A 23227-nucleotide genomic window follows, 5' to 3' on the forward strand; every position below is an offset into this window, starting at 1 on the left:
AAGTGGTCTGTCCAGGGGAGAGGGAGGGGCGCGCGGGTTTTGAAGTCATGAATATTGGTGAAGATAGGGTCCAAAAGGTGGCCTTTGTCATGGGTGGCCTGTGGATTCATTAAAGAAAGGCCAACGGAAGTGAGGTCCAGCAGCAATTCGGCTGCGGTAGTGTCAGTGGGGTCTAAAAAATGGAGATTGAGGTCCCCTAGAAGAAGAAAATTAGAGGATGTGGTTGCCATAAGGGTGACGTAATCAATGAGCGAGCCAGTGAACTTGGCAAGTGGACCTGGGGGTCGGTAAACTAGCAGCCCAGAAAGAGAAGTTGCGGGTGAGATCTGCAAAATGAAACGGCAGCTTTTGCAATCTTTGATATTGTCATTGTCGATTCTGCAAGTAAGGTGATCTTTGTATATTATGGCCAGGCCCCCCTCCTCTGCCGAGGGGTCAGTTCAGGGAGCAGATTTGGTAACCGGGTGGAAGGGCATTTACGATATCGAAATCGTTGTTAGGTGTAAGCCACGTTTCGGTGAGAAACAGAATGTCAATGGCAAGGTCTCGTATCTCGTATAGGTTTAGCACATATAAATACAGGCTGAAAATAGAGAGGAGTGGGACATTATTATATGATAATAGCTGTATCTGTCTCTGATAAATGTATCTGGACATAAGTAAGTATCCTATCCTTGCCTGATGCGATGTGTATGTACTGCGAAAGGATAGGTGGGCCGACATCGGTCCAGCCGCAGTTATGGCAGGGTGCACCGGCCCCCACCCGCCCGGGACCCCTGGTGACCCAGAAGTGATTGAGTCACTTCTGGGTCACGGAGGTAACAATGGCCAGGCCGGTTAGATCCGGCCTGGCCGATGAGGGTTTAAAAGGCTGTGGAGCGCGAGAGTCCGCCTCTTTGACTCCTGTGCGCCACGGCCTGCCCCTCCAGCCTCTAGGAGGCCATAATTATTTTCTTCCTTTTGTCTTTCAGGTGCGGGGACGCTGTTGGTCATCTGCCGCTAGGATTGTGGAGGACGGCGACGTTCGCAGCAGGGCCATTTGGCTATCCCTTTGTAGGCAGGCTGATGGCGGTGTCCAGCATTCAAGGATAATCAGCGGTGTAACAGCCCCGGAGGCCCTGCTCTGCTTTGAGACTCGCAACGTGGATGGCACCCGGGAAGGTCCGCTGCCTAGGGGGCTTGATCTGCGGTGCATGGCTGCTTCGGAACAGGAGGACATTGATTTGTGGTGTGAGTATTCCCGCTTCCACCTTAGGATAATAAAAACTGCTGGTTAGCACTGTTGGTTTAAGTGACGCCAAGGTCGCCGTTTTGATCTCCGTAACTTGTACGTGAGGGGTTTGTCCGCTACACTTACACAGCCCTCAATGTTCAAGTTGGTTTGAAGAGTGCGCGTTCTTTGCTGTGTGTGGTGTGCTGGTGGGGATGCGGGGCTTCTTTGGTTCGCAACGAGGGTGCAAGTGCTATCTCTGGACACAGGCGCAGGCAGGGATTTCCAATGCATTTGATTTCACGAATCACAGCGCCCCAAAGTAAAGCAGTCAGCGGGTCTCTGCGGGGGTCGGAAGCGCGAGTGATGGAAAAAGAGTGTGCGTTGGTACAAGTAGGTGACTGGTGTAATGCCCAGCACAAGTCAGCATTCTAGTGCTGAGCCTGTAACTACACTGAACACCCACCCACCACTGATGTCACAGGTCATGTGACACAGTACCAATAAAAGAGGCCGAGCGCACGTGCTCTGGGCCAGTTGCACCATTGCCTCCAGTGTGTCCTGTGTCAGTGCATGAGTGCTTGCCAGCATGAGGGCCTAGGGCCCACCACAGCCCTTTACAATGGCGACGAAGGTTTAGCTGTGCCCATGCGTGCCAGCTGAAAGACAAATTAATGGAAAAGGGAAGAGAGAGCTGACTGCTGCACATAAGGCACACCCCCGAGGAAAGCAGCCGGCCGCCGCGAGGCCCACGAGGCATGTGAAGAGCCTCGGGCCTAGAGGAAAAGGAAGATGTGATCGGGAGCTCACCCCGCACCTCTCGTGCCCAGCGTGTGGCCCCCTGCCTGGAGTGAAAAGAGACCAACGCGGAGCCCACCCGCGTGGCTGAACAGGCCCGTCGGCCGAAGGTGAGCCCTGGCCGTGACCGGCAATGTAAGCGGAGCCCACCCGCAATGAACGATTAACAATAACTGTGCCCGTAATTAAGCAAGGCTCGCGGAGCCCACCCGCGGCCTGCCTGCAGCGTCTGCTGTCCCCCGCCGCGCCGAGTGTGACGAGAGGCGGCTGCGGCGAGGGTGAATGTCATTAAAGTGAAGCAGCGCCAGCGGAGCCCACCCGCGGCCTGCCTGAGGTGTCCCCTGTCCCCCGCCCAGTGCAGCGTGTGAGGAGTGAAGCTGCCGGGGGAAAGTGAAAGTAATCAAGCGGAGCCCACCCGCAGCGGACCGGAGTACAGCAACAACTTTCCCCCGCCGCGTGTGCACATCGAGGCTGCGGCGGCAGGGAGAAGAAGGGTTAACGACTGAACCAGCCCGCAGCGTATGGAGAGCTGCCAGACGCCGAGAACTAAAAGCGGAGCCCACCCGCGAAGACTCCGAACACTGCCCATATCAAACACCGAATCCCGGCACCCGCTCTTGCCCCAACACAGCGGGAGATCTAAAGCGGAGCTGCAAGGAGGCCGGGAGCAGAAGCGGCGAGGCGGCCCCGCCTCGTGATCAGGAATCCACAGTACATCTCTCATCGAGCCAGAGATCCCCAGCGCCAGCTTTAGCCCCAGCGCAACGCTGAAGAAGAGAAAGGGGGGCGAACAAGATGTGTGTCACCCCGCCCTATGCAGCGCGGGAAGTGTGAGACTGCGATAACTGGGGCAGCAGTGAAGAGACAGTCCGGTTAGCGGCCGGTTGGAACGGCGCCCGCAAAACCTCCTGCAGAGCCAGAAGCGCGAAAGTACTGCCGGTGACACCACAGTGCGGCAGAGAAGCACCCCGGCGAAGTCTGAAGCGTGAGTGAAGCTGCCCTGGCCAACTGAAGAGCTGCAGGCTGTCGAATGGAGGCAGCAGAAAGGCGTGTGCCCCAACCGCATTTACACAGCCACCAAAGAGAACACAGAGGAAGCACCTACCGGGCTGTGAGTGCCCTTGCCCTGGGGGAAAATGATAATAAGGACGAGCTCAGTCCACGAGAAGCCTGCACTGACACTCCTCCAAAGGAAGCGAAAGGCATTGGAAGACTCGGCGAGGAACGAGCCCGAGCACAGCACAGGGAAAGTAAGCACCACTGCCATCTAGTGGCCAAAGCACACTACTGCGCCCACAAAAACACAGACAAAGGCAACCCACGAGACACAACCAAGACTAGAGTCAGTACACACAAGGGATCGTGACACCTCCACACGAGCACAGCACAACAAGGGGCAAAGGAAACTGCGATTGAGACGTCAGCCCCAAAGATAAGAACCACAGGCGGTTCAACCCTTACAGTTACAGCCAGTGTAACAGAACCTCAACCAGCCCAAAGCCGCCAAGCCAAAAGGTAAATTGACCACTGCAGCCCTGCAGCATAGCCCCAAGCGTACCAAAAGAAAGCGGACTCCCAGCAGAGGAAGACAAGCTGGAAAGCGTTCAAAGGACAAAGCAAAGGGAAAGCCAGTACTACCAGACACGCCAGTGGCACTGCACCACCACAGGATACACACAGCAAAGCCAGATTGGTGCAGGAACGCCACGCAGCAACAAGGAAGCCCGACCAAAGGCGCTGCGCAGTAACACGCCAGCGCCACCAGGACAGCATAGCACTGCGCAAGACGGCGCAAGGAGTGAAGGAACTCCGCACCAGGTGACTGCGAAACAACGCCAGGAGAAACTGACCAAGCGCAAGAACACTGGTACACCGGAACGCCACCAAATCATCACACAGCCCAAGGAGATAAAAGGGTGACGACCCCGAGAATGCGCTAGGGACCCCAGAAGCGCGTCAGGAGTGCAGCAACTCCACGCAGGACATTCTAGAGGAAAAGTAACCAGCTTCCTCCAGGCAAGGAAAGGAGAAAGCGAACAAGCTCACCGTACTAACAGAACAAGACCACAGGACAACTGAGAACACAACCATGCATGAAGGTAAATGCACAGCAACACTGACTACAGTAGTACCGAGACACTACCCAGATGCAAAAGGCGACAGCGCAGGAGCGCGCCAGAAACGCAAAGAGCACCTCCGCCAACAGGAGTGCAAGAACTCCTCAGAAGACACTCGAAAGCACGCCGCAAGTGCGCCCAGAGAAAATCCAAAAAATCACAACCGACAACGCTAAGAAGATGCAAGACCAGAAGAACGTCAACGGAGTGGTGACGTAACCCTCCAAAAGTAACACATTCCAGAGGCACCCAAGCCTCGCCGGAAGAGAGTACAGCAATGCCTGGTGGCCACAGGCCATCGCTGTAGGAGAACGGCAAAGACAGGAGCACACCCACACGAACCGACGATGGTTCCGACACATGGCAAGAAGAAGTGCGCAAGCGCATGACACAAATGAGAAGCAGTGCAGACAGCACCAGCCCAAAACAGCAAGTCACAAGGAAGACACGAAGCGCGCACCCAGATGCGCACCAAAGCAACTCAACTGCGATGAAAGGAGAACGTTTGCGCAGACAACCCGCAGCAGTGAAGATCCAACACAGAAGCAACATGACCACTCAGCCTAGTCACCAAGCAAGAGGTCGACCAGCCAGATGGTCGCACCGAGCAGCCTACCTGTCAGTGATTGGCAGAAGGGACCAGCACGAGGTCCAAGAAGCTCAGCACCGCTACCTGCCGGACATCGGCAGAAGGGACCAGCACGAGGTCCAAGAAGCTCAGCACCATGAAGCCTACCTGCCGGACATCGGCAGAAGGGACCAGCACGAGGTCCAAGAAGCTCAGCACCACGAAGCCTACCTGCCGGACATCGGCAGAAGGGACCAGCACGAGGTCCAAGAAGTTCAGCATCACGAAACCTACCTGCCAGACCTCGGCGGAAGGGACCAGCACGAGGTCCAAGAAGTTCAGACAAGGCGCGGTCCGAGGACCTGGACCCACGAACTTCAACCACACTAATTAACGAAATCGACAGAAAGAAGTGTGAAGGTCGCGACGCTAACCCTGGAAGTGAGTGACAAGAAGACAGTGTCCTAGGACTAGGACAAGACCAGGAAGACACGTGCAGAGTGCGCGCGCTGCACGGAGAAGCCTGGCCAGAGAAGATGAAGAAGATTGGACCAGAGTACGTCGCGAGAAGAGAAGAGAAGAAGAAAGATCCGAGTGGCATGCCGCCACCGAAGAAAGGAAGAAAAGAAGAAGGGAGAAAGAACAGAGTGGCCACCGCCACTAAGAAGAAAAGAAGGAAGAAGTAATCAGAGTGGCACGAATGTCAGGTTAAGAAGAAGGAAGAAAGAACAGAGTGGCCGCCGCCACTAAGAAAAGAAGAAAGAAGCCACCCCTGCGGAAAGAAGGAAAGGGACAGGCACTGGAACACCTGAGTGCAATGGAAGACAAACCTGGCAAGAGCACTGGCAGCGCAGAACAGAGACAACCACCTACGAGCCATCCATCCACATGGCGAACGCAGAAGAGAGCAAGATAGACTGTTGGCGACATCTACCTCTGGGGTTTGAGCGGAAGATTGGATGGCAAGACTACTCAGGACTCCGGAAGTAGAGGACCTGACCTACCTCACACCAGCCCGTGGCAAACCAGTATCAGAAGCCTCGAGGGACTCTGGTGGCAGCAAGTCCCGCACGAGAGACAGACCTACTGAAGCACGTCTGCAGGACCCAAGAGGATGCAAGCCTCGCGAGCAATGAAGAGAGTCGACAACTCAACCTTCAGGTGGAACTAGGACATGACGGTGAGGCTCGTGGAGCGCCCTGCTCACGGCCCGAAGGCTATGGTAGAGCAACTCGACCAAAAACACCAGTCCAGTGGAAACCTGGCAAAGAGGTCCTCCCGGACATCTTGTGGCAGAAGAAAACCGGCGAGAGGGGCATCCTAGTGAGAGGGATGTTCGCACCTACTCTTTTCACCTGCCAAGAAACACACTGAAGCCTGCCTGGAAACATCACGCAACCAGCATGGAGAAAAGAAGCCGGAAGACAAACGACAACCATGTCATCCATCTCTCTTTAACTATTCATCACCAAGAGAGCAAAGCAAAATGCAGGGCTGAGAACAGTGGACAGACAGCACAGACGAAGAATGAACCCGCCGAACAACTGCGATCCGTGCCACCGAGAACTGTTAATCCCAAACGCAAGAACTATACTGCCTGCGGCTTGCAAGCAGCCCAAGAGACTCGTTTTGAAAGCGAAAGTCCAATGTTATTCTCTGTGTTTTCTTTCCCCCACAGGTTTTTGGACTTTTCACGGTTGGTTTAATTTTTAACCAATTTGGGGAGGGATGTAATGCCCAGCACAAGTCAGCATTCTAGTGCTGAGCCTGTAACTACACTGAACACCCACCCACCACTGATGTCACAGGTCATGTGACACAGTACCAATAAAAGAGGCCGAGCGCACGTGCTCTGGGCCAGTTGCACCATTGCCTCCAGTGTGTCCTGTGTCAGTGCATGAGTGCTTGCCAGCATGAGGGCCTAGGGCCCACCACAGCCCTTTACAACTGGGATGCCTCCCTTCCGGAGGTCAACATGCTTAACGTGACGCTCTTTACAAGCAGCAGAAGTGAAAGTCTTCGTCATTGCCGATGACTTCATTTTCACACATTCACCCCATCACAACCGGCACACACAATGTGATGTCACCATCGCTGCATTGAAATGGGGGGGGGGGCTGTGTTTGTTACGGATTTATTCTAAATTTAATATGAACCATGTGAGAATATCGTATCCCACTGTTACTAAGTAGCGCCCGAAACCAGGTGATCGAATTGCGTGAGACCGAGAAAATCAGCGTGCCCCAAATCACAAATGGCGTCAGTGTGCGCGAGGACTCTTAGCGCCTTCACTGGTGCTTTGGGCACTAGGCACCATCGGGAACACGATGGGCCAGTCACCTCTGTGTCACTCCCCAGTAACTGCTGCAAGGATAGCATAAATATGTGATATGCTATGGACTGAGTTCCTCGTGTGCGCCCGATGGAATATTAAACCAACAACATCTGCTCCATTCGGCGATGCTGGCCAGCGTACGCCACGGCGGGCCTGTTTACACAGAAGATAAAAGCACGAGCAACATACGTTTTTCAACTGAGTGGGACTAGTTGATTATGGGAGCAGCTTGTCTGTCAGAAGTCCCATTCTGCTACTTTGAGTCTGCCTATCTCTGTTGCTGAGAATCCAAGCTATACAAAAGGGGGTGGCGCTCTTTTTGTGAGGGGGGGCTATCATCTGTGAGATGTGACTGGTTAACAGTGTGCTTGTGCCTTCTCCTGCTGGAAATAATTCTTGGATCATTTGCTGGGCAGATATAGCTGGAGGCTTTAGCCAGTGTCTTGAAGTCATATTGTGTAGTCCTACCGCAGCATGAGAGAGTGCTTTTAGATCACTAGCATGGTTAACTTTTCTAAAAACAGCAAGTTTTCTTTCAGGTTTTCTGTAATTATTTCTTGTTTTTCAAGCTTTGGTGTCTACAACTGATGTGTAATACGGCTAAAATTAAGATGGGCATTACTTAATTGGTTTGTCAGCATCACACTCTGTAGCAGTGGACACTGGTTGCTCCTCCTTAGTCCCAGTTTAACACTCAATTATAGCAATCTGCAACAGATAGGTGTCCACTCAAGCATCATATCTGCACCACCTGCTATTTGGCTCAATCTATGGACAGAATTGGTTTTACAGTTGCAAGAGGTAGTGCTTTTGTTGTGCCAATTTTGCTAGTCTCGGGAACAGGACTCTAATTCTTGGTCAAAGTTGTTTACCTTAATACTGGTAACCCTGCGTATTGCACCGAGGTGAGTGCTGGTAATCTTGCATATTGTGACCACTAATGGGAGCATGTTTGATGTGGTTACTATTAATAGTCGCTGCCTTTGTATGAGGATGAACAAAAGATGACTAGACTTGGCGTCTGGAAGGCAGTGCCTAGATAAATGCACCTTGTATTTCATATATCTGCAATAAAAACTGTTTTAACAAATAAAAATAATAATAATTAATAGTCGCTGTCCATGAGTTTTATGGAACATAAGCAGCTCTTATAAAACAAAAGAATGGAGATTCCTGGCCTATTAGATTGCAGTGTAATGGATGTACGACATTACAACGCATGCTTTTACATCGCATGCTTTTACAACGCGGTTTTTACAACGCATACCATTACAAGGCATAGTGCTTTGGGGCGCTGGATAGTGATTAGTTTAATTTACTATTCCAACTCCAGTCCCCGTGGATAGTAGGGAAGGTGTTGGATAGTACAATAAACCTATTACCTATCCTAGAGTGCCCCCCAGCGCAATGCATAATGGTTTGCGTTGTAAAAGTTGCGTCGTAAAGGCACTGCGTGGTAAAAGTTGCGTTGTAAGTGATGTTTCCCCAGTGTAATAACATAGTTCAACTCAGCAGATGATTGATTATTGTCCTACTCTTAAACTTTCCTAAAACTGTATTACATCTGGTTCCAGTTTGAAGCGCCTTGATGCCCTCGGACCAAGCCAATGCTACATTAAACTGTAAAGGGAATGGAAGTGTATGTGTACGGTAATTGATACCTGCATCAATATTATTGAAAATGCATTGTCTGGGGTGGCTGGGGTTTCTGGCTGCTTCATTTCACCACTTGAGTCGTGGTTTCAAAACATTTGGCAACCTTCTTTATTGCCTCTGCAATCTGAGAATCGTATTTGGTCCTAAAAATCTCTAATTGAGTTGTTGCTGGGTGAAATGTGTTATTTCACAATTATTAGTTCAAGTATAGCCATTGATTTTACAGTTAAAGAGCTGCTTTCCACCTAAACTTGAGAACTACCCAGAATTCTCTGCTTCTTTATTGCATAATTTATGCAGCACTTTATTTATGAAGGGGTTTTGTTAGACTTAAACTGGGTGTTCCCTTGGGTAGGGACAGAACTATGCCTCTCTGAGGGCTCTAATGAGGTGAGAAGATTTAGTGTGCCGCTGATGTTGTGGGTGCTCTATACAGGAGCTGCTTTCCACCTAAACTTGAGGACTACCCAGAATTCTTTGCTTCTTTATTGCTTAATGTATGCAGCACGTTATTTCTGAACAGATTTTGTTTAGACTTAAACTGGGTGCTCCCTTGGGTAGGGACAGAGCTATACCTCTCTGAGGGCTCTAATTAGTGTGAAACACATGTCTAGGGTTGCTTTTAATCATGTCAGGTTGGCTTGGATGGTATTTTACCAAAAGCCAGAGCTGTAATTGTTGTGCCTGGGGTGGTAAAAGGCTTTGGGACATTTTACAGCTCGGCATGGATAGCACTGTGCTAATCCTATCCTTAAAGACTTTGCTGCTGAACTGGCAAAAGACTGTGTCCCTTGCGATCTTATATCCTATGCCTAAAGACTATGATAGAAAAGCAGACATTGGAAGTGAGGTTATGGGCTTTCAACATCATGTCTTATTCAACTATGCTGGATTCACAAGGCTCCGAGTTCCTTAGCTTCAGGTCAACCAGTCCGGAAATGAGCCGACGCATTATTACATTAATTGCAAGTGCTCTCACTGGGAAGTACGACGTCAATGTTACTCATGTAAGGGAAATGGTACTGGCCTTAGCGGGGGGAATCTTTCATAAGGGACTGAAAGAGCTCCAATTTATACTCTATACCAGTGGTTCCCAAATGTTTGACTTCTGAGGACCCCCATTGAGTCACCACTGGAAGCCGGGGACCCCCAAGCAATTTGTAGGATTTAAATTCCAAACATTAAAACATTAATTAAAAAAAAATGAACACACATGTGCACACAAAACAAATACTCGAATTACTATGGATTTTAGGGGCATATTTACAAGTCCCTATCACCATAGGAACACCACTTTTTGCGACGTTCCTGTGGCGATAGGGGCTTCACCTTATTTACAAGGCAGCGTTGAGCCACTTAACGTGGCTTAACGCTGCCTTGTAAATAAGACCCCCTTTCACCCAATGCTTAGTGTGAAAGGGGTGGGCAGTGGGTGTTGCGGTGGGTGTTTCCCCTGCACCACCCATTTATTTTGACGCTGCCCCCTATTTACAAGGGCAGCGTAAATGGGAGGCAGTGCCAAAATTAAGACCAGGGAAAACCTGGCGAAACAAGGAGAAATGCTTTATTTCTCCTTGCTTTTCAAAACGCCTTGGATTGATTATGTTCAGGAAGGTGACCCTTTCTGCACATCAACAATCTTTTTAAAAAAATACATTTTGTAACATCCATGTGTGCTGCATTAAGCAGCACACACAGAAGTGACAAAACGAAATTTCAAGATTGTTTATGTGCAGGAAGGGGGACCTTCCTGTACATAAACAATCTTCCCCTGTTAAATGTAGCACAAGCGCATCGGGAAACGCAGGGCTGTACCATATTCTTGTAAAGATGGTGCAGCCCTGCGTTTCTGAAGTGACAGAGTGTGTTGTTAAGCCAAGGAGGGTAACAACACTTTTCCTCCACTTCTGTTGTATTTTATATTGAAAGAATTTGCAAGAAAACGAAAAAAGTTAATGGGAAGGTTGGAGGCGCATCTCCGCGACTAACTTTTCAATGGTTGGTTTTATTTCACAGTAAGAGGCTCCTGCTCCTGCCAGGGCCAGACTGGAAACCCAAAGCAGCCCTTGCAAATTATTTCTGACCAGTCCCCATACGGTGCACACCAAGTGCAGTGAGTGAGGGGCTTTCGGAGGCTCTCCCCCAAAACAATTTATGAAACAATGGTGCAGTTTACAACACATTTATCATTATATATTACATTGTGGTAGCTTTTAAAGATTAGAAAATGAAGACCTAACTATGCACCAGGATACAACAATCTTTCTGGGGTTCTTCAATGATTCCCCCACTATCGCCCTCCAACAGTGATTCTCATCTCTCCATAGCCCCTTTGTAACGTGTATTTCATTTTTATAGCATCTCTCATACCATTGTAGGATGTCAGAGCACTTTACATCACACACATATCAAGACAGTGAATCATAAGTGTAAATCAGTGTATAGAACATTTTACATAAGGCAAAGGGGACTACAAGGTGTAGAATTCACATGCCATTCATTCTGGTAGGCATTTTTAAAGGGTGCTTGGTCTGGAGAAGCACAAACTCGGGATTCAGAACATAACAAAGTGTTTAGCATTGACTTTAACAATAAAAATGTATTTCCACCCAAATAAACCTTTTTAGCAGCATCAGGATAATGAAAGACCAAGAAAAAAAATAAGTCACTAACTTGTACATTGCAGTTTGCAAGCAGCTGTTTAATGACAGATTATAGGTCACTGTGATAGATTTCATTTGTCACTTATGAACTTCACAGTAACAAAATAATCTCTGTGACAAAAGCAGTAACCCACTGACCTATGCATATAAAACATTGTTTTTTAAAATACATGGTACACATTCTTTGCAGTAGGCATATTAACCCTCTGTGCTACATTAGATAAGTCAAAGCTGCCACTGGAAAAAGCTCCCATCTCTCTCCAGCAGGGACATTAATCACTGATGTTATCTTGACACTGTTATTGTTCTTTGAAAACTGCTATTTATACAATATACTTAGCAGTGCTTTTAAAACTGCTGCCTGTGGACCCCCTGGGAATGTGTCAGGGACCCCTTGGGGTCCGGGACCACAGTTTGGGAAACAATGCTCTATACCTTTCCTTACGTAACCATGAAGGCGCTATTGAGTCATTGTAGATACGGCATGCGCCCTCGGTGGAAATTGTAACAGTAACTAGGTTTACAGTTGTTTTCTGGAGCTATAAGGGGGGGGGTGCAATGGCCTGTAAGCCAAATGCTGGTAGTGGGCTTGCACCACCGGTTGGGCCACCCGAAGGGGGTACCTGTGAAATATGTTTTTCAGACCTATCACTGTAGGGTCAGCTCATGCACTTAGTGGATTGCAAAATATGGCCCAAATCTTCTTTTATTTACATGAAGGTTACCTCTGGGGCGGGCGCCAGGTTTTCAACAAGGGGTCCGTACATGCTGAGGGAGGTATGCTTAGTATATTACAGCAATTTCTTTACATGGCGGGGAGGTCAGGCCTACTTGGCAATGGCTTCGGCCAGGGTCACTCAGGTACACTCTCAACACTGACGTCAAAACAATAGACCCCAGGCCCGGAGTTGCGGAGGTTGCCCAGGTTGCGGAGGTACATTGGAATGCGGGGCCTGTGTCTAAAGCCCTAGACACCAAGGGTGGTACACGTAAGCTTTGGGAGGGTACCATGTCACACAGATACGCTCCTACACGTATGTGTGGGCAGACTTCGGAATGCCAATAGCATCGGCCTGGCAAGAAAGGTGCTGGGCTACAGCATACCTGTTAGTAACCATGAATGCCCTATTTCACAGCACTTCACACTGTGTACTCTCCTTAAGTAAGCATGGAGGGGCTATTGCATTCACTGTAAACTTCAGGTCTATTCTTTCATGAAGGTCATACTACCAGGCACCCTCACTGTAGCACTATATTAAATGCTCCGCATGTGACACAAACTGATGCTATGCTAAACACTTGCAGTTGCAAGTTTGATGGGAATGCATCTGGTGCTAATCTTAGCTAAGGCTTAGCATGTGACAGCAATGCAATACGGGCATGTGTACTGGATCTTTCGTCAGGATGCCAGAAACACTAATCGTTGTGTTTGTTTTTTCATTTATATTTGACCGGATCCATGGCAGATACCTGGGAAGTGCTCCACACCACAACAACTGCAAGAGGTGGACAGCCAATGGGATCTGTATACCTGGAACATTATTGTCAAGCAAAGGCATCAAGTGTGATAGGTGGTCAATTCAACGGCTCAAGCAGTGCCAGCATGAGAATGTGCTAACCATGCATTATAGTTGAAGTGTGTAATTGTCACCCATGTGTGTTGCCAGTTGTGGGAAATGGGCAGTGCACTGCATTACAGGTGTATACCGTCACAGCTTGACCGGGAGTACAAGTATTATGGAGGAAGCGTCACAACAACACCTTTGTTGTGAAACGGTTACTGCTATGACGGCGCCTGTGCTCGCGGGTCCTTCATAATTGACACTGCGTGGTGTTAGGAGGCTCCGTATTAGGAAGGTAGGCTTGCACAGGGCTTAGCCTTACAATGGTATAGTTGCACCAACAACAATTAGCATTGACAGGGGAGGCATGAATATCAGGTGCACCATGATGCTGATGACGGAGGCCAGGTAGTGGCTCCAAGAGGGGGTGTCGAGTGCCTATGAGTGGGCCAGCCCCAGCTTTATGACCCTGCAACGTGAGCAGGATTGGGTGGTCAGGAACACTGAAGTAGGTTGGTTTTACACGTCTAGGGCCAAGATACGCCCTGTCACAGCAACTCCAGGGATTCCAATGATGGTGTCTGTCCATCCAGAGTAGGGAATGAAACCTTCGGACAGATCTCTAGGCCCAGTTAGTGGTTTATAGTGAGGCGACCTGTTGGTGCACCAGGGTACACCCATACATTCCAGAGCCTCCAAGGGGAGGAAGCGAGTCTGTGAGGCCATTGGGCCGTGGGAGGCATACCTAGTAACAAACTGCTGAGGTTAGCTAGGGCTTGACACTTACAGACTATAGCACAGGGGTGGATATGGTGGGAACTGTGCTTCCTAAGAAGACGGTGTCCAGTTTGTTCACACCGGGGGATAAAGCAGTCGCAGGGGATCTTCTTGCCTAAGTTAGGCGCAGCTAGGGACATAGCATGACCTGGCAGTGAGTTGGCAGGGCCTGATAGTCGGGCTGAAAAATATAATGGCTTGGTTAGGGGAATTTTTTTGAGGCAGGACATGACCTTTCAGTTTAGAGGGTAGAGGGGGGCAGATAGTCGGTCAACTACGCTGGCCTGTGGCGGTAAGTTCATGATTGGTGAGCAGTTAATTTAAGGTCCTTAGGGGGCGACGTCATTCTCAAATGGGGTCGCCCAAAGGGAGGGACAGGTGGTCTCTCCTAGAACTCCAGGGGCAGTTACAGCCTGTTGGCTACATGGGTGCGGGGGAGGGGAGAGTCATGCTTTCTCTAGGCTGGTTGGCCACCCCTACGTGCACAATGACACCAGTAAACGGCGCAGAGATGCAAGGGCCCCCTTTAATGGAGTTATTAGAGCGTACAGGGGTAACCGGGTGGCCAAAGTACCCTCACGGTAAGCAGGCCCACTGCGCATGCACACTTCGACGGAAGGGCGTTGTTAATAGGGCGTACGGGGGTTACTGGGGAGGGGATGTACCCCCACGGTAAATGGGCCCTCCGCGCATGCGCATTCCTTCAGGAGGGCTTGGTTTAGTGATAAGGATCTGACACCAGTTATTGACCTTGCCTTAGGCCCAAATAGGTACGCAGAAAATAAATATTGTATAATGTGATTGATATGTTAGTTTTGGATAGGAAATACCTTGTACTAGAAATATGTTAAGGTTAGCCATCTGATACCTGTATATATCAATTGTAACGTTTTCTGCGTAATTGTGTAAATATTGTTTTTTCAATTTTTGATTTATTTTGTATGTTTTAATAAATACGGCTGGGGGGTCGAAAGACCCCCCGCCTTCCAAAGAAATCCCTCTCACGTCCTGTTAAAAATATTGGTTAACGGAAGAGTGGGGGTCCTCCTGCAGTCCCTGGCCATATGAACAACACTTTATGTAATGTGTAGTGTACCGGAATACATGGGACATGGTTATTGGTATTAATTAACACAATGAGCGCAGTCTGAGTGATTAGAAATAGGAATACTCATATAGGAGGACATTAGGTCAAATTTCAATTACAGCATAATAGTCTGTACCTGCTAAACATTCCCTCTATACGGTATGGATTTATTCACATATGCAATGCCTGAAGGAAATATGGCCGCGCGCGAGACCTGTGAGAAAAATGTGTGCCCCAGATGACGTTGTCTTTGAGCACGGCTTTCTGGTATGAATAACAAGCATTTACAATGCAATGGTTTCGCCTTTTGAAAAGTTTGAGCTATTGGCATTGTAAATGACAACATTTGTATTTATATGTTGGTTTTGAAAACAGATACATAAATGGCATTGTCATTTACAATGCCAATAGTTTAATCTCTGGCAAATGCCACACAAAAACACAAAGACCCACACACACACACAGAGCCACCCACACCAACACAGCCCCCCCACACACACACACAGAGCCACAAACACACACAGTCACACACACAGAGCCACACACACAGACCCACACACACACAGAGCCACCCAAAGCCACACCCAGAGCCACACAGAGCCACACCCAGAGCCACACACACATACACACCCAGAGCCACACACACACACCCAGAGCCACACACACCCACTCAGAGCCACACACACCCACCCAGAGCCAACACACACCCACCCAGAGCCAACACACACTCAGGAGAGCAAGCACAGCGAGGGGGCAGGGAGGGAAGCAAGCACAGCGAGGGGGCAGGGAAGCAAGCACAGCGATGGAGCAGGGAGGGAAGCAAGCACAGCGAGGGGGAAGGGAGGGAAGCAAGCACAGCGAGGGGGCAGGGAAGCAAGCACAGCGAGGGGGCAGGGAAGCAAGCACAGCGAGGGGGCAGGGAAGCAAACACAGCGAGGGGGCAGGGAAGCAAGCACAGCGAGGGGGCAGGGAAGCAAGCACAGCGAGGGGGCAGGGAAGCAAGCACAGCAAGGGGGCAGGGAAGCAAGCACAGCCAGGTGGCAGGGGAGCAAGCACAGCCAGGGGAAGGGGAACCAGAGGGTGGGGGAGCAAGCACAGCCAGGGGGCAGGGAGGGAAGCAAGCACAGCGAGGGGGCAGGGAGGGAAGCAAGCACAGCGAGGGGGCAGGGAAGCAAGCACAGCGATGGGGCAGGGAAGCAAGCACAGCGAGGGGGCAGGGAAGCAAACACAGCGAGGGGGCAGGGAAGCAAGCACAGCGAGGGGGCAGGGAAGCAAGCACAGCGAGGGGGCAGGGAAGCAAGCACAGCGAGGGGGCAGGGAAGCAAGCCCAGCCAGGTGGCAGGGGAGCAAGCACAGCCAGGGGAAGGGGAACCAGAGGGTGGGGGAGCAAGCACAGCCAGGGGGCAGGGAATAATAAACCAATATAAAAAGTGTATTCAATATTATTTTACCTATTCCAAATCACATATTAGTTTTCCATATATTAAATGAATGTAGTAGACTGACTTAAAAGGGCCTGTGTCTCATCAGAGTAAGTCGCACCAGTGGTGGAAGTGAACTGTCCCGGGGTGGAAGTGGTCGGTAGTCTTCGAAGACAAATTCTGGCCACTTGCACTTTCTTCACCAAATCAAACACTGAGTGTTGAGGTGCGCATTGGGGCATGAACTGTACCTCTGTGTGAGATGGGACCTGCGTTGCTGGTGCCCATGAGGTGCGTGTCCCCTGCATGCGAGTAAGGGGCTGCCCAAGCCCAGTTGTTTCTACTTGGGGAGAGTCTCGCAAATCTGTGGTGATTGCGTGTGGCCGGGGGGACTGCACCGCTGCTGTTCACATGCAGTATGCCTTGCTAAAATTAAAAATATAAATCTTTACAAAATCCATAATAAAGGCTGGCTTTGCAGATGCTTGTGTATAAATATAATGGATGCAGAACACTTGGGGTGGACCCCGCCTAAGCACTGAACAACACTCTTAGAGTATGCCGATGACAGTGCTGCTGCTGCGTGTATGGCCCTTCCAGGGACGTGTACTTCTTTCTGATTGGACATCCGAGCTGTGCCACCCCATGGTTTGAAGCTGTGAACCGGGGTATCGATTGGGTTCAACAGTTGATGCAGATTTGTAAGCACAAGTGTGTACCCAATTGTAAACGTAAAAAGTGCCCTGGGCTCACGGAGAGCGGGAGGGGGGACACGGAGGAAGGCAGGACCACACGGAGAGCGGGAGGGGGGAGAGCGGGAGGGGGACGGCGGGAGGAGGGTCCAGGGCCAGGTTAACTAACTAAAGACAGTAATTAATCATTATTAACTTTGATGGCGTTCAGTGAGGGCCTGCCAGTCCCATCCAAGTAGCCAGGCTTGTGCTCGGTCTCCGGCGTGGTAAGTTGGTTTAGTTTGAAACGTCTCGGACCAGAGATGTGCGTTGTACTGTACTCTACAAGAACTGGAATGTGCCCCATATATGATTTACAGTCCGCGACCCAAAAGGTTTGTTCTGTGCTCCTGTGTGAGCTCTTGTTAAAGCAAAATGTTTTTGGGAGCGTTGGGGTGAACCCCGCCTAAGCACTGAACAACACTCTTAGAGTATGCCGATGACAGTGCTGCTGCTGCGTGTATGGCCCTTCCAGGGACGTGTACTTCTTTCTGATTGGGCATCCGAGCTGTGCCACCCCATGGTTTGAAGCTGTGAACCGGGGTATCGATTGGGTTCAACAGTTGATGCAGATTTGTAAGCACAAGTGGGTACCCAATTGTAAACGTAAAAAGTGCCCTGGGCTCACGGAGAGCGGGAGGTGGGACACGGAGGAAGGCAGGACCACACGGAGAGCGGGAGGGGGAGAGCGGGAGGGGGTACGGCGGGAGGAGGGTCCAGGGCCAGGTTAACTAACTAAAGACAGTAATTAATCATTATTAACTTTGATGGCGTTCAGTGAGGGCCTGCCAGTCCCATCCAAGTAGCCAGGCTTGTGCTCGGTCTCCGGCGTGGTAAGTTGGTTTAGTTTGAAACGTCTCGGACCAGAGATGTGCATTGTACTGTACTCTACAAGAACTGGAATGTGCCCCATATATGATTTACAGTCCGCGACCCAAAAGGTTTGTTCTGTGCTCCTGTGTGAGCTCTTGTTAAAGCAAAATGTTTTTGGGAGCGTTGGGGTGGACCCCGCCTAAGCACTGAACAACACTCTTAGAGTATGCCGATGACAGTGCTGCTGCTGCGTGTATGGCCCTTCCAGGGACGTGTACTTCTTTCTGATTGGGCATCCGAGCTGTGCCACCCCATGGTTTGAAGCTGTGAACCGGGGTATCGATTGGGTTCAACAGTTGATGCAGATTTGTAAGCACAAGTGGGTACCCAATTGTAAACGTAAAAAGTGCCCTGGGCTCACGGAGAGCGGGAGGGGGGACACGGAGGAAGGCAGGACCACACGGAGAGCGGGAGGGCGGAGAGCGGGAGGGGGGACGGCGGGAGGAGGGACACGGAGGAAGGCAGGACAGCAGCAAGCACGGCCCGGCCGGACCAGATTCGGGGGCGTTCCCGGCTTTTGGCTGACGTAGCATGACGTAGCCAAAAGCCAAAAATTCTCGGGAACGCCCCCGAATCTGGTCCGGCCATGACGGACGCCTCTCTGTTCCAATGGCTAGCCTCCATTTATGGAGCTAGCCAATGAAACAGAGGGCGGATTCCAGAGCCACATACTGTAACTCAATAGATTTCTCCTGCAAAAGCTGCTTGCGCAGCTTTTTGCAGCCGAAACCTAAAAAGGAAAAAAATATGGCTGCTATATCATAAGGGAGACGAACACTGCCCAAACTGAACGTAAGGAGAATTAGTCAGGTGGATACCAGTTAATGATATCAAAATGGCCTCATAACATGGGCAGGAGGGAGACGTATATGCCCCTAGCATGAATCGCCGCAGGTTAGAAGTAGCTCCAGTCATCACATATGGCAGCCCTTGAGGGGTTTGCGGGGAGGGGGCTGTCATGCAGCACAGACCAAGATTTGGGTATCACTTAGAACCACAGGTTTTTGCCTTTATGACTAGACAAGCATGAATTAAGAAGGGGAGAGAGAATATGCCATTAGAATACTAAACTACAGACGGTGTGATATAAATCAGGTGCACAACATCCATTGGGCTCACGGCGGGGCTTCACCCCCCCCCCCCAACTCACACACACATAATGCCCCAAACTGATCCCCGAGCACTTAGGCCGTATTGTAATCTGTCTTAAACTCTGCTTGCTTGGGATCGCAACATCCATGCTTTTTGTCACACCAATTTTAGGGAAACACATTGTCCAACGCACAACGGGCTTCCCAGGGATGGGGCTAGGGGCAGAGCCTCGTAGTTAAGACTAGAGACCAGAGGTAAGGCCATGTGACACGTCAGTCACCAGTCACTGCCTGTGAGCCCCCAGGAATCTAAAATCAACCTCTAGCTCACCACCACGGATTCTCGGGGCTTTATCAGTGGTTGAAAGGAGGCACTCGAGGAGGAAATTAGGAGTCCCATCACAATTGATAATCTTGAGAAACCTGTCGCACCAGGGGCCTTATTTATGAAGGCCTTGAGCCGCCGGTGCACCACTTTTAAACTGGGAAAAAGTGACGCACCGGCGGCGCAAGGCCTTCATAAATAAGGCCCCAGGATCCTCCCCTGTGGCCTCCACCCGGCACACTTTACTCTACATTCCTGCCCTTCCGCCTTCAGGGCGGTGTTCGCAGGGGTCTGCAAGAGGCACTGCTTCAGGATCACACACCTCAATAGGCTCCTACTGGCTCCCTCCTCTAACATAGCGGGGAGCCAGGCACAGAGGGCCTCTGCGCCTCACAGTACTGTGCAAGGCGATGTGCACTAGTGCAGTAACACCCGCCCTACTGGCATGTGTGCTTTTGAAGCAAGACATCAGAGTTTGATAATAACCAGGATTGATGCGCAAGGTCAAAAGGCTTGACGTCATGATTCCTAAAGCGGCCTCTTGTGACACATGCAGTGCTGTTCGTGGAGCTGCTTCTTGGCGCTCAGAGGTGCTTTTATGGACACCATTGTGGGAACACAGGATGAAACTGGCCCGAATGCACGTTTGAACACTGAAGTGTGAAACAGGGAAAGAAACAGACACATGTTTTATTATTTTATTACAAGAACGGGGCGGAGCATCCACACTCAGTGACACTGCACAGCTTTTACACAAACTGTTCTACTGCAAAGGGCAGTGCTACAGATTACTCATTCCATGTCAGAATCATGGATTTTTATTGAATAACATTACAGCCAGGATATGAAGGATGTGTATACTGTATTATTTAAACACGGCTACTGTTTTCTGTAGCAGGGTGCTCCCTTTTTACCAGCCTATCAGTCTCTACAACACAGCTTTAAAACATTGGCAAAGCCAATAGCTCTGCCTAACAACTTACAAGGTCCCAAAGGCGAGACCTATTGGCTATGCCAAAGCTTGTTTTCTTTAATTTCCCTTATTAAAAAATAGTTTTGGGAAAAAATGTACTAGTTATGAGCTGTTGTTTAACTATTATGTATTAGGTACCATTGGACCTTGAAAACAATACTAATTTACCAGGGTGCCTATGGATCCCAGGGTTACCCTTGTGCTATGAAACGTACCCAAACGAATTAATGACACACAGATTTTGGGGTATTCTCTGCAGAACATCGTTGAGGGCAGTATGAATCCGATTATTTAACAAGAAGATAGAATTGAATGTAGAAGAGATAGGTCTTTCCTTAGAAATCAGTGTGGGTGGCCATAAGGAGTAGTATTTTTCTGTCAAAGACCGACAGTGGCAGAATAGATTGTTCTTTTTACGTCAAGTGATAAATAGTGTGGACAGATTCATTGTACTTTACTTCCATAAGCTCAAAAAGAGAGAGTTGTGATAATATTTCTTGATCATAAGATTGATAGAGAGAAGAACAGGTGGTTGTTTATGCTCAATAGGGTGGCAGACAGAAGGGTACTTTTGAACATTGGAAATTCCATGAGCACTTTTCTATCACTCGATCTGCTGAAGGGAGACTGGCTGGCAGGGGGTGGATGCTTGAATTAGAAGCAGAAGACAATGCATCCAGAGATAAAATTGGGACTTCCGGTTTAATAATATTTACTTTCTTGGCATTTCTGTCTGTATTTTTTCACATTTTTCTAATGTCATTAGTATTTATGCATGCTTGTTTTATGTTATTTGTATTTATCCATAAATACATTCCTTGGTGATGTAAGAATGACGTTTCAAGTAGTGTAAGAGTGAATGAATCTTCGGTTGTACACCTGGGTAAATAACTAGGTCTTAAGTAACTTTCTAAATACAGTGTAGGAGACGGCGGTGCACAGATTGGAGGGGAGGGTATTCCAGAACTGGGTGGCCAGGGTCGTATATCTGAGACCTCCATATTTCTTTCGTTTGAAACTGTGGGGAACCAACAGATTTTTATTTGAAGAGTGTAGGTCACGATCTGGAATGTACCTCTTTGTTTTGGAAGCGATGAAGGCAGCCAGCGTTCTGAGAGGGCTTTGTAAATGGTACAGCCCAATTTAAACATGGAGCGTTGAGGTAAAGGAAGCCAATAAAGGCTTTTGCACAATGCGCTCACATGTCGGTGCTTGGGCTGACCAAAAATAAGCCTAGCTGCCTGATTCTGAACCAGTTGCAACGGATGTAACTGATAGGTCGGTATGCCGGTATATAGGGAGTTCGCGTAGTCAATGCGAGAAATGACTAGGGCAAGAACCACTTGGGTCAGGGTTGCGGTGGAAAGGAATCTACTAATTTTCCGAATTCTTCAGAGATGGAAAAAGCATGCAGAGACCACTGAACTGATCCGGGCCTTCATAGTTAGGTCATTACTGATGACGATTCCCAGACTTTTTAACGAGCTGACTGGGAGAGGGGGACTCCCTAATGGTGGAGGCCAGAAGTTGGAATTCCAGGGGTTGGCCAATCTGCTGTCCTCTCTCGGCGCCAAGAAACAGCCTGGTGAACGTGCACTCTACAAATCACATTTAACATAACATAACATAGAATATTTGCTAAAAATAAAACCACTCACCTGTTGATGCTTGGGTGTTTTACTGCGCTAAGTAGTCATATAAAATAAAACAATAAACATGCCTGAACACATTAACTTGTTATTACTAGCATGTTTGCATATCTGCAGCTATTTACTCTTTAGTTATGCTATTTAATCTGTATTAAGAATTCTTCTTAGTTTTCTTAACTTCCTATGCTGTCAATATGAACAACTACTCAGCTTTTGACGACTTACCATAGTCAACTCCAGGTGCACATGCCTCTTCAATGCGCTTGCCTACTGTGATCTCACCAACAAACTTCTGCATAAAACAGTTTTCTATAAAAGACAATGAACACCATAAAACAGTGCATTAGTAACGTAAACTGTAAGTGCTTTTCCAACCTCATCATGCCCTTGGGTCGCCAGATAACTCTAAGCTGACAGGACATCTCTTTTTCAACCCAAGGTTTACTTTCGCAAATCAAGATTAACCATTTCTATAGTCCATGGGTAATAGCAAACATTTCCGAGGGGCCACAAAGTATGGTCTGTGATATGGCTGAGGGGGAGTGGGGCTACGCTTGGGGGAGGAGAGGTGGTGGGGGGTAACATGGGTGTTGGGGAAGTAAAGGATGTACATGATGGACTGAGTGAGTGATGGAGCTTTTTTGAGGATCTCATTCAATACTGCTCTCTAAATTAAGCTAAAAGTCTCTAGAAGAGTCATAGATTTCACAATACTGTTTTTTTCTATATCTGAATCATTACTCCTCTACCGCACCTTGGGGTGAGCCTTATTTACTTGCTATCACTACCTTGGGAGAGTCAAGTGTAAAAAAGAAGTAACTGCATTATTGATTTGAATGAAATAAAATTGCACATGGTGAAACCAGAAAACCTAAGATCAATCCTGGCTTCCCAACCTGACCTAATTGTGTGATCCTTGGCAATCGTTTTCATTCCGCTTCCCTTTTCTTCATTATCACATGTAAGAACACCTTCAAATGCATGCATTCAAGATATGTAAAGTACAAAATCTTCTCTTGTGTTTGATTTAATTAACTATAACGTTGTCCATACATAAAAACAACCGAGCCCACCCACACGAAATGGGCAACTGACTCGCCTCTTAGTTCACTATTGGCTTTGTTGTCAGGGTGGGAAGAGGCATGAATGTTTCTACGTCCATTTTTTAGAACTATCCCTTTTAAAAAATACTTTTCAATGCACTGCTGTAATTGGATGTTCTAAGGTGAAATGTCTGCATGTTGATGAAATATAATTTTGAAAAGAATTTGTCCTATTTTTAAATGTTTGTTGCCAAATGCCTTAAAAATAAATGTTTCTAAAATAGTTATGTGGTGCAGGATACCTTATTTGCTTATTTCCATTACTTCAGTTAGCTTGTAAATAAATGC

General features: G+C 48.8%; 1 protein-coding gene across 3 annotated transcripts in view; it reads right to left on the minus strand.

Moving 5' to 3' along the window:
* Window positions 1-23227, minus strand: part of LOC147748463 (A.superbus venom factor 1-like) — a 1277467-nt gene that overhangs the window by 80011 nt on the left and 1174229 nt on the right. For all 3 annotated transcript variants that reach the window (XM_086962056.1, XM_086962049.1, XM_086962065.1), the window contains one exon: window positions 22062-22145. In XM_086962056.1, the coding sequence (XP_086818182.1) occupies window positions 22062-22145 (84 nt within the window). The remainder of the gene's footprint in view (window positions 1-22061; window positions 22146-23227) is intronic.

This window comes from Lissotriton vulgaris, chromosome 1_1 (genome assembly GCF_964263255.1).
Source record: "Lissotriton vulgaris chromosome 1_1, aLisVul1.2, whole genome shotgun sequence".
In the NCBI taxonomy this organism is placed as follows: domain Eukaryota; kingdom Metazoa; phylum Chordata; class Amphibia; order Caudata; family Salamandridae; genus Lissotriton; species Lissotriton vulgaris.